Source organism: Lampetra fluviatilis, chromosome 49 (genome assembly GCF_964198595.1).
Source record: "Lampetra fluviatilis chromosome 49, kcLamFluv1.1, whole genome shotgun sequence".
Classification (NCBI taxonomy): domain Eukaryota; kingdom Metazoa; phylum Chordata; class Hyperoartia; order Petromyzontiformes; family Petromyzontidae; genus Lampetra; species Lampetra fluviatilis.
Window position 1 is genome coordinate 9,264,849 of NC_136323.1, and position 12,420 is coordinate 9,277,268.

General features: G+C 57.8%; 1 protein-coding gene across 1 annotated transcript in view; it reads left to right on the plus strand.

The window, feature by feature from the left end:
* LOC144948524 (LIM domain transcription factor LMO4.1-like) overlaps positions 1-11,672 on the plus strand; it is a 47,052-nt gene extending 35,380 nt beyond the window's left edge. The window contains exons 3-5 of the mRNA XM_078878099.1: positions 597-693; positions 4,995-5,174; positions 10,240-11,672. Of these exons, the coding sequence (XP_078734225.1) occupies positions 597-693; positions 4,995-5,174; positions 10,240-10,248 (286 nt within the window). The 3' untranslated portion in view covers positions 10,249-11,672. The remainder of the gene's footprint in view (positions 1-596; positions 694-4,994; positions 5,175-10,239) is intronic.
* Positions 11,673-12,420: the final 748 nt, after the last annotated feature.

The window sequence follows — 12,420 nt, forward strand, 5'->3', positions numbered from 1 at the left end:
TTGTTATCGTGATTGTCGTTGAGCAAAAATTCATTGGGTGAGTTGGTATAATGGAAATGAGTGCTCACGGATTAGTGATGCAGCTCGTTTGAGGTATTGTTGGTGACAGATTGTAATCGACGATTCCTGTAGACAACAACGTTGCCACTTATTAAACAACGACGTGGCGTTCCGTTCTTCCCTAACCACCCCCCCCCCACCGCGTGTTACCCCGTTTTACATCTCCCGGCTCCGTCTCCCGTCCGACGTGTACCTCGCTTTTACAAGCTGGGCGTATATATATATAAAACACGCTTGCGTTTTTTGTTTTTAATTCGTGTATGGTTTTGGATCTCTTCTCGGCATGGGATTGGCTGAAGGTCCGTTTCTCGTGGTGTCTCCGTGGCCTCGATGTTCACCGCCGCGTGTCGTTGCCCCCGGCTACGTTCATCCCCCCCCCCTGGCCCGCCGCTGCGACACCGCTCTGTTCGGTGTACGCTGCGAAGCCCCCCCCCCCCCCCGCTCGTTCTCTCTCGATGGCGGCGAACTGCTCGTTCGTTCTCTCTCCATGGCGGCTGGCTGCTGATTCTTTCTCCCTCCCTCTCTCTCTCGTGCAGGATGTTTGGGCACAGCGGTGCGTGCAGCGCGTGCAGCGTCTCCATCCCCGCCAGCGAGCTCGTCATGCGCGCACAGGGCAGCGTCTACCACCTCAAGGTGCAGCACGGAGAGCGCACCGCACATGGGCTTCACTCCGCACACGGAGAGGGCACCGCACACGGAGAGGGCACCTCACATGGGCATCACTCCGCACACGGAGAGGGCACCGCACACGGAGAGGGCACCACACATGGGCATCACTCCGGTCACGGAGAGGGCACCGCACACGGAGAGGGCACCTCACATGGGCATCACTCCGGTCACGGAGAGGGCACCGCACACGGAGAGGGCACCCCACACGGGCATCACTCCGCACAAGGGCGCGACGCAGCACGGAAAGTACTCAGAGAGATCACAGCGCCGCAGAGAGCACAGCAAGCACAGAGAGCATACAGCAAGTAGACAGTGAGCACCCTGCAAATACACGGCGAGCACACAAAAGCACAGCAAGCACAGAGAGCACACAGCAAACACGTAGAGAGCCGTTTTGCCAATTGTTCGTTTAGAGTTCACTTCTGAGAAAGAGCTCTGTAGCTCGGTGGGCCTTCTTACCTCGTAAAATAAAAATTGTTTAGTTTATGTTGGGGGCTGCCAAAAACGTTGTCAGTGCCGTGTGCGGCTGCGACAGCTTGGACTCTCGCAGCCGAGGCGGAGGAACGTCTGCAAGCATTTGCAATGAAAACGTCAACCGCAATGTCCTGCGGGTTACCTTAAATCTCGAAAGGTACATCGAATGACGACACGCAGCAAGGCGATTATTATTAGCTCCGCTGTTGCTGCTGCTGTTGTTGCTGCTGTTGTTGCTGGTGCTGTTGCTGCTGCTGTTGCTGCTGCTGTTGCTGCTGCTGCCCCACAGCACCAAAGAGTGTGTGGTTTTGGGGGGATCCTGAAGGGTGCCCCCCCCCCCCACCATCGAATGGGTCACAGGCAGTAGCGGCGGCAGTGGCGATGGCCGAACGTGTGTAACCCCGGTGTGATGGACTGCTTGTGCCGTGCGGCCGGGCTCGCACCAACCGCGCCACGTGGAATCGCTCGAAGCCTGGAACGGCGGACTCTCAGTGCCGGACACCTGCGGAAAAGAGCTTCACAGTTCATCGGATTTCTCCAGGATAAATCAAGATTCAGATTCAGAATTCACGAAATCGGGAAATCGCAGCCGTTCGTTCAATCAAGTGCCCTTGTGTATGGGAACCCAAGGGCACTTGGCAACACAGGTGGCTTTCATTCAGCAGCCGATAAGATAGGCTGCTGATAATGATGGAGACCACGACCCCTATCACTACCCCTTCCCCTATCACTAACCCAACCCTTCCTTCCCCACTCCAGCCTGTTTTCCTGTCGCCAGAGCTAATAGCTACACAACCCCTTGTAATAACAACCCCCCCTCTCTATCTCAACCGCTATCACGTCATGTACAATTCTACTAATTGTTGTAAAGCACCTTGGCGTAAGGCGCTTCATACATCTATACAAGATGAGAAGATTGGATACCACCACCCCCACCTAAGTATGGCTCTGAAACGTCGATAGTCCTCGCCCCCCCACGGCTTGGTGCACTGAGCCAGCGGCGTGGTGCCTTGTACCGGCCTCGTGTCCTTACACAATTAAAAAAAAACATTGCCAAGAAGATAGGACAACGGTAATAATTCTGCGTAACGAATGAAGGTTTTACGCGGCAAGGTGGTTGTGCGGGGAGCGTTGCGATGCGGGGGGGCGGGGTGGGGAGCTTTGCGCTCAGGGCAGGGCCGCACCACGAGCGGCACACCAGTGGATCGGCTTGATGAGGTTTTAGGGGGCAGCGGCGGCCGATGGGACGAACGGCCCCGGCAGCGCAGGAGAGAGCCCCGGCGGCTCCGGTGAAGGGGAGCGGTCGACACGCTCAAACTTGTCTCTCGATACGTCGCTCAGGGAGCCGAGGCGGCACGGGCCGTGATGAACCGCCCTGCGGTAGAGAGACGCCCGTGGCCAGGATCTCGGCGGCGCTGGAATTGTCCCCCTGAGTCGGCGCGACCTGCGACCCGTGACCTGCGACCCGTGACCTGCGACCTGTGACCTGCGACCCGCGACCTGCGACCCGTGACCTGCGACCCGTGACCTGCGACCTGTGACCTGCTATCGCGACATTCTTATGCGGGCGTTGAATTCCCTTCTTCCCTTCGCTCCATTCAGGCCGCTTCTGAGAAAATGAAACTAATGAGATTAATGCCTGAACGGTGCTGCCGCGTTTAAACTACACGCTGTCCCACAATGCCGTCTGCTGTGTAACAAAGAGGGCATTGCATTCCTGCGTCGTCGTTACTGAAATACCTTGTCAGATTCACCGGTCGACTGCCACAAGCCAATTAATCACACGCGCCAATGCAAGTATGCCGAAAATGCGCACCATAATGACAATAAGAATATAAACAAACAATGCCTCCGACTGAAAGCACACCGCACTACAGTCTGAATAATATAAGCCCTTGTTAATCCACCGCTATGTGAAGGCCTCTCCGTGGCGTGTTGGTCATGGGGTTGTTTAGCCATACTTCACCACACTGGTCAGTGTGGGTTTGTGAAGGAGAGGGGAGCGGAGGGGAGGAAAGACCGGTCCCGTTACCGCTCGCCGTTGTTGTTGGCCATGGCCGGGAATTGAGCTATGTTTCCTAGCGCGGCGCGCTAACCACTGCGCCACCGCTCCGCCCTTTGTTTCTAAATGGCAGCGTCACACGCTGCGTGTTTTGTGACACAAGTCAAATACGTCTGCTGGCAAGTCACCTCTGCTTGCCAGCACTTGCTAATGCTGCTTGAGCCAATTGTAGGTTGCTCAGTTGAGGACAACGTGCTTCCGGCGACGGAGGATCTGGAGGTAATCCGTGCTGACGGCGACGATGACGATGCTTCCGACGACGCTCGAGGTGCGATTTTGATGGGAAGGACGTCGCAAGATCTTGGACACTTTTGACTGGAACCTTGCCTCAAAAATCCGTCCCGAAGGCTGGGGACCCCCCAGTGGCGGTGGCCCACCCGGTGGCTGGGGCCCCACCGGTGGCTGGGACCCACTGTGGCCCCCACGCCCTGTAGCCCGAGGTGAAGTCTTTCGACACCACTATTCTGCGCTTTCCACAGACGCGCCATCTCTACTCTCATCACAACCTGCAGCACCGCAGTCTGGATCTGGCGATAGACCAGGCAGCGGTGTTTTGCCAACTCGATGTTTGGGAGAGGATGCGTATGACAAAGGCCGGCGAGATGGCGATCGCGAACGTGGAAAAAAACCCACTTCTCGAAATCTCCCCCTGCCTCTGCTCAAGGCCAGCTTTCTTGCAATTACGTCACAGTCACGCATTCCGCGGAACCCCAACGGCCGAGGTCACCTCCAGAGCTGACCTTAACACCTGTGGCTCGCGTAGAGGCCCTTTAGCGCTGGTGCTGGTCACGGAACTTCCTGCTGAACCAGGAGAGGTCAGGGGCGGCCGTGATGGCGACCGGACAATGGCTCGTCCGGTCTGCTCTACCGTGAGCACTTACGGACACCTGCAGCGTCAACCCGACGTCAGGACACGTGGAGTTCCTCTGCAGCACGAGGTCGATAGGCGATGACACCGCTGACGTCCACCGAAACCTGCAACTTCCACCTGCAGGCCCTGAAACTCGTCCGGTCTGCGCTACCGGCGGACGCGTCAACGGCAATCGGCCCGCAGCGTCTTCACATCGCGCCTAGACTCTGGCAGCGCCTTTGCCTGCAGGCGACAAAGATCGGTGATGGCGCGACTGCGAGGGAGGACCCGGAGGAAAATTAACACGACCACGGGGAGAACATGCAAACTCCAAATATACAGACGTCGGGGTCGAACCGACGACCTCCCGTGTACTAGGCGGAGGTAGTTAAAATCTCGCCACCGCGACGCCCCAAACATCTGGGTCAGGGGTCGATTCAGCCTGTCAGGTCTCACAGGCTTAGAACATGAATACCGCTTTGTTAAAGGGCCAGAGCGATCAACCGATAGTGAGACTGGACAGTTCCATGGGAATGTGGAATTTCCATCTCTGGCGAAGTATAAACAGCCCACGCCGCGCAAAGCTCCTCTTGCCTCTCACCCTGGGACTATCCTCGTTTCGCCAAGTTCCTCCCCTGCTGAAACGAAAATTAATCTCGGCGCTTGAAAGCCGGGTCGCGGCGCCACCAACTCACGACAGGCCCGACCCACTCCTAGCGAAATTCCTGCTCGCCGCTCCTCTCCGCCGGCATTCCTAAATTATCCCCGTGCCGATTTAACAAACGCCAAACACTCCCCCCCCCGTCTCCGTTGTCCTGCGTTATTGCCGATGCCAGTATCCATTGTCCACCCCCCCCCCCGACTCATACGTGGTGGCAGTGTTTCACCTGCGCCGTGTGCCGGACGCGCCTGCTGCCCGGGGACCGGTTCCACTACCTGAATGGGCGCCTCTTCTGCGAGCACGACCACCCCGGCGGGGCGCTGCCCCCGGGGGCCACGCCGCACCTGGGCACCCACCTACCCCCGCTGCCCTCCGCATCGCTTCTCCCCGACCAGAAGGTGCGGTCAGCTCACCACACCGGTGACGCGTCACACTCACGGGACACTCACCACCCCAGTGACCCCCATCTCACTCATGGGACACTCACCCCCCCCAGTGACCCATCACTTTCACGGGACACTCACCCCCCCCCACCCCCCCCGTGACCCCCCACGGGACACTCACCCCCCCCCCCCCAGTGACCCATCACACTCACGGGACACCCCCCCCCCCCCGCAGTGACCCATCTCACTCACGGGACACTCACCCTCCCCCCTAGTGACCCATCTCAATCACGAGACACTCACCCTCCCCCCCAGTGACCCATCTCACTCACGGGACACTCACCCCCCCCCCCCCCAGTGACCCATCTCAATCACGAGACACTCACCCTCCCCCCCAGTGACCCATCTCACTCACGGGACACTCACCCCCCCCCCAGTGACCCATAACACTCACGGGACACTCACCCCCCCCCCCCCCCAGTGACCCATCACACTCACGGGACACTCACCCCCCTCCCCCTCCCTCTGTGACCCCCATCTCACTCACGGGACACTCACCCTCCCCCCCAGTGACCCATCTCACTAACGGGACACTCACCCCCCCCCAGTGACCCATCACACTCACGGGACACTCACCCCCCTCCCCCTCCCTCTGTGACCCCCATCTCACTCACGGGACACTCACCCTCCCCCCCAGTGACCCATCTCACTAACGGGACACTCACCCCCCCCAGTGACCCATCACACTCACGGGGCACTCACCCCCCCCCCCCAGTGACTCATCACTCTCACGGGGGGCCTCCCCACGTTGTGCAGGTTGTGGGGGGTTTTCGATCATCCTTCACTACGCTGCTAAGTGCCGGGGTTGCCAATCTTCGTGCTATCCAGGCTCAACCCCGCTTAGCGTTCGTTACGTGACGAGGTTGGGAGTGTTTCTGGGTAAGGGTCGTGTACCGTATCCAGTGGCCGAGTTGAGAGGAATGCACGACGCTCGGTCAAGAGATGTGCAACTTGATGACACATCAGGGAATTAGCTCATCTCGCCGCTGCTCAAATAAGCACAAGGGGGTCATTGGCACTCATCTACTACTTTACACCCCCTGAGCCATGGTGGAAGTTCCACGTTCCCGTGGCAGGGGCACAAGTCTATCCATAGGGACAACTGCTTTTATTTCTTCCGCAAGGTGGTACTTATTTTTTCATCATGGGGCCGAGGCAATCTCCCCCGCCCCCCCCAAGCTGGACTCAGAATTGTAAAAATAGCAGAGGGATTTTTTGTTTGTTACCAATTTGAGCCGTGCACAAAAAGATACTTGAATTGGTAACCCCCGCAGAACGAGGTTGCCATGCCACCGGGTACCACCACATGGGAAAGGTGTAAACCATCTCCCTCTGCCGCGTGGAAAAAGCAGAAGCTCACACTGCACCAGATGGAATAATCGTGAACATCATTAGAGGAGCACAACCAGCTGTTCCAATTATAAACGAGTCCGATTTGTTTATTAAATGTTTACGCAGCAATGAAAGGCTTCATCAACTGTTGCATCCAGACCTCAATCGCTCTTCTATTTACAAAAAAAGGTAGAAACAGCTCGATTTTAAGGATTAAATACCCCATTACTTCTCTCTCACACCAAATATAAATAGTTCACGAGATATTTCGGAAATCAAACTGTGGGAATGTGAGGGCCTAACGAACGCCGTGGTCGAGTGCGATAAGGGGCAGGAATTTCTCCCGCTTTGCCTGCACAGGCAACCGGATTCTGTAAATGACAGCCGCGTGGAGATACCACAGAGTGTGCCTGGATTGTCCTCCTTTGAGGGGGGAATCTGTTTTTGTCGGTGAAAGTGGAACTCGTAGACCAGTGACTGCAATGAAAACCACGCAGAAAATGTGGAAAATTATTCTTTTTTTTTATCAACAAGGGACCGGCTAAATTGAGATTGCGTGAAAAGAGACGCGGCCATGAAAGTCTTAAGCGGAAGTCCAACGATTATATTCTCTTGTCTAGGTCCGTCCCAGTTAAACAAAACCCCCAAAACAATCGGAGATCTAAATTTGGGGAAAAGACGGCTTGAACTGGAGAGGAGGGAAAGCCATCTCGGATGTGCCCACGGTGGCCGTCGTTGTAAACGGTGCAGATTACAGGGAATTGGTGAGAAGCTGCGCAAGCCTGCAAGGGGTGCGATCGATGCAAACAAGAGCGAGCGTTAAGCAAAAAGAGTTTGCTACATTTACTTTTTCGGAGGTGCGCAACTGAAGAGACCGCATAAAAAAAAGACTTCACTTCCTACAGAACCCTTGCATCCAACTGGCGAGTGAGCGAAGAGATGAAGCTCGCCACGCGACGTTTATACAAACCCCACCGCCAATTACGAGCGAAGAAACCCTCGGCACTCCTGGCACTCATTTTGCTCTTCGTGAAGTTCATAACAGTTGAAAAATAACAATCATAATTTTAAAACGAGCCTCTTCCATCGCAACACCAGAACTTCGGAAGAGCCTTGCTTCGGCAGTTACACGCGCCGGGCGCATCACTACGTTCAAGAGTAAAAAAAAAAAGCCTTTTCGTTCGCCCGCGCTTACTCAGCATGTGCCACTTCGTGGCGAGTCGATGTCCCCTCTGCCGAGTTTATACGCAGACGGACGGTGTGACGCGTGGCACGTGTTTTAGTCCTCAGAGTGGTTTTCTCAAGTGCCGGCAGGAGAGCGAGCGGTTCGCAATCGGAAGGTCACGAGTACACATCCTGCTTTCGACTCTCAATCCCTGCAGAGTCGATAAAAAGAACACCGCCACGTGGGGACGCCAACAGCGGTTGCCCTACGGATCGACTCGCCCTCGGCATAGGAATGAGGAATTTGCCACGCGCTCGTGACCTTTGGGCCGTGACCCCAACGCAGACCGTCCAGAGCGCCGGTGTCCGGCTCCTCCCAGCCTATCTTGTCTCGGTGGGGATTGAGCGCCCGTAGCCGTCCCGAGGGTACGACAAATCGGGGCGACCGCCCGGTCCCCGCTCTTTGGGGGGGCCCCCGCGCTTCGACGTCACGCCATCGGATGTAACACTTCCACTTCAGTTTGAAGGCGTCGGTCACGCACGCGGTGGGTTTTGCCCCGAGCCCCGCACCCCATCATGGACGGCCCTTGTGGGTTGTTATCCCAGCTCCCTGGTCACCCAGCGGCGTGGAGATGGCGTAAATCTCCCCAGAACCCACTTGGTCGTGTCGAAGGCAGAGCTGCCTTCGATAACGATCGTTATCGCATACCCGATGCATGCATGCACAGCGTAAACATGGCAGAAATATTAACAAACACAGCTCAAGGGCTACGGAAAACAAAATTCCTGTCCTTGTGAATGCCAAATTATTTGGGCTATGAAATCGGTGGAGCTCTGACATCTTCCCAATTTAGGTTCTTTTGTCCCGGACATTTGCGCGAGAGGTCAACTTTAAATTGCAGCTAAATCCGGACTCAAAAGGAAGAGCGTCGGCTCGTTAGAGGGAGGAGGGCGAGAGCGAGAGGGAGCTGGAAATCCGCACCGCCTCGTAATCCCGCGCGTAATTCACGCTCCTGGCACGATCGAGGACTCCGCTGCCGGGGCGGGTGGAGGGGGGGGCTCGGTGCCGCTTGCCACCGGCCCTCGGCATGCGGCAGGTGGCGAGCACCCCCTGGCTCCGGCTGCAAGCGCCGCTTCGGTCAGATTGACCTTTTTCGGGGGTCGAGAGATGATGGTGAGCATCGTCGTCGCCATCGTCGTCGCCATCGTCGTCGTCGTGACGGTGTGGTGAAGGCTGCAAGTGAGCGAGACGGCACCGTTGCACCCCCGTGGGGGGGGGGGGGGAGGCTCGAGTGCGAGTCGCTCTTCTCACGTCGCTCGATGTGACACCGTTTGTTTTAAAGTACCGCCGTCTCACTCTCGGTTGCGTGCTCGCGGCGACACGGCCGCTGGTTAAACGCCGCCCGGCGGCCCCTCCCCCACCCGGGTTCGGTGTCTCGTGAAGACGCTCGGCGACGTGATGAGGTGTGAGGGGGCGCACGCCAAGTGCAAGCGAGCGCTCCTCGGTTGCGAAAAGGGGGGGGGCCCTTTAGCGCGCATCGAGCACAAATAAAAAGTCGACGCTTTTAACCGACCGGGTTTCGATTGGCCTGCTGTGCGACAACCCTAAGCCGGGCTGTCCCGTGGGGGCGAGTTTAATCGGAAGAAAAAGTAACTAGTTTAGCGATTCCTTTTTTAATACATCACGAATACCTATAAACCAGAATCCATTTTACAAGTAATGCAGGAAGAGGAACGGTGATACACGAGTCCCGTGGCCGCTCGCTCATCCCGAGGAGTTCGCCGCTCAGCTTCAGTCGTTTGGAGCGCTCGAGCCTCATGAGCACCGCAGCCGTGAACCCGTCAATGCTCAGCACCGATCGACGGTGCCGCTGGTGCAACCGGGGGGGGGGGGGGGGTTGGCGTTTGATTCAAATGCTGACGCGCTAAACCCATTGCGCCGGAAGCAACGGGTTACCGTGCGTGGGCGCTCGTTGTTTCTCACGGCGGTGTGGAGTTGTCCATAAGCTTCGGGAGGGAACGCGGGGTGAGCAAAGCGACGCGCAGAGCGGGGCCGCAGTGTTGAACCGCGTTGCGGCTGTGTTTGTGGGGAACGCCCGCTGAAGACTTTGCTTTGTAGTAATACAAAAAAAAAATCGCTGCACCGGACTACAGCTTGTTAAGGTTTCAGACGACGTTTGGCAGAGCGGGCTAATCAGAAATTCCACGAACAACTTAATCAGCGGTTGGCCGTAAGCGGGACTTGGGACATTTTTTCATTTAATTGGGCCACTTTTGCACCAAATGATGGCCATTAGGGCTTTGTGCCGCAGTGAAAGGCTGTTTGTGAAAACAGGCGTTTTAAATTACCCATTAGTCTAAGCCCGTATCGTGGGCTGCCTTGACCAGCTCAACTTTAAATACATTCTCCCTTTGGCCGGCCCTGTCACCGCCCCCCCCCCCTCTCAACTCTGCCTCGAACGCTCAAACGCCTCGCTAATTATTCATTAACGCGAGACTCTTATTTCGCCTTTTTCTTCTGCAGGTCTGCTGAAGGGATCTGCAATAATACCGCCCAGGTGCCTTCATTCAAGCCTGAAACGATTTAATTAGCGGCTCCGCGGCGCCGCGCGGCGTTCCCATGAGTGGGGAGGCGGGGGGCCGGGCCTCCTCCTCCGCCCCCCCCCCCCCCACGGGGCTCATTATCCGCGCTCCGGGGGGGCCGCCTGCAAGCCACCGCCTCCCACAACCCCCCTCCCCCCCAACACCGCCCACCACTCGCCTCTCAAAGAGCCCGGGCGCAGGAATGCGCTCAGATCTGCTGCCAATTAAGCTAATTAATGCTAATTAAAAGATTTTGCTAAGCTCCCTTGTCCGCCGCCCGTTGGCTATATAGAGTTAGTAGCGGCTATGGGGGGGGGGGGGGGTTGGTTTTGGGGGGAGAGGCAATAATGAGACTCGGTTCCCAGGTCGTCGGCTTGTCCCTGGTGGCCGACTCGGCGGGGGGGGCCTGTGTCCGTGCGATTCGGAATACCGGGGGCTTTCTGGGTGTTGCGCTGTTCCCACATTTTTGTTTGTTAAACCGCGTCGCTGTCCAGTGCCGCGTTGACGACCTTCGCGAAGGTCCTCTCCCTGCAAGGGCCCGCCCGCTCGCCCGCTCGCCCGCTCGCCCGCTCGCCCGCCCGCCCGCCCGCCTGCCCGCCTGCCCGCTCCACGACACCAGGGGGTGTTGGGGGAAGCGACGCAGAGGGGGGGGGGGGGCTCGGACGACCGTGCCCGCCGCTCCTCCTCGCTTTGAGGGCGCGCGCCCCCCGTTCGTCTCATAGGAACTGGACCCCCCACCCACCCCTGCACACGACATTAGTAGCCGATGGCGACTTATTATTATTGTTGTACGCTTCCCTCTCCCGTGTCACTCCCGGGTGGGACAGGCCTGTCACCAGCATTTCAAGATGTAACGAGGGGAGGTGGGGGGGGGGGTTGGAACCCGGTTTGTATTTTGTAAAAAAAATAAGTAATAATTTGCACAGCGAGGCCCGCCTGGTGCAGGAGAGAGGGCGACGCGGAATGTTGGGGGGGCCGCCGGCGGTGGGAGCCAGCAGGGGCCCCGGCGGTCCCCCCCACGAGGAGCGAGGGGGGGGGGGGGTGTGGGACCGGCCTGCCGCCGGAACGTCGCTCGCCACTCGTTGCTCAGGAGAGTGAGGAGGAGGAGGAGAGTGAGGATCTCGGAGAGAGTGAGGAGGAGGAAGAGAGAGAGAGGCCGTCCCCTCCGTTGACTCGTGTATTACCGTTCCTCTTCCTGCATTACTTGTAAAATGGATTCTGGTTTATAGGTATTCGTGATGTACAGGTTTATTAAAAAAGGAATCGCTAAATTATTTACATTTTCTTACAATTAAGTGTCGCACTCTGAAAAAAAAATGTATATATAGCAATTGCATTTTAGTAGCTTGGTGAATAAAGTCACGTAAACTCCGACGTCTTGGTGCCTCCCCCCGTCTCGTTTATTCGCAAACCCTGACGGGAGGGTGGCCGCGGTGCGGACTCGCCGCTCACTCGCCGGCCGCCTTCGCGTGGCCGTGCGGTGCCGATCGGCGTTGTGGAGAGGGGGGGGAGATGGTGGGGGACGGCACCAACGCAGCAGTGAGGAGTGAATGCCCCCCCCCAAAGTTCGACGAGCGGCTGCAACGCAGCCGTCGGGACCGAGAAACAGCGCCTCGTCACTCTCGCGCCCGGTGGGCACGGCCGGAGCACCGCTCACCCGGACGGACGACAACCCCCCCCCCCCCCAACACCACGCTGCGTGCCGTCGTCAGACAACGCTCTCCACCGCCGTGCCCAAACGCGTTGGATGGAACGTAAAGCAACTTGGCGGGCGGTCGCACGGTCGCCCCCCCCCCCCCACCCCCTCTGTGCCCGGGCGTCGTTGATGAGAGCAGGCGCAGAGCCCCCGGGAGGGGACGATCCTGCGAGGGGTAACCGACGAAGCTTGCCCGCAGGTTGTCCCCCTGCGGCGCTTGCGTGCGATTTCAACGTTGACACGTCGCATTGTTTTGCGTCCGATCCAAGACGGGGGCCTCCTTTTTCCCGTGCGCACTGAGCCCACCACTTCGTCCACCGTGCGCGCGCGTGTGTGTACATACGTGAGTGACATATGCCCCTGGGCGGCTGTGAGATCAATTCGTGATTGAAGGAGGTCAATTTTGCTTTGACATCAATCTGGTAT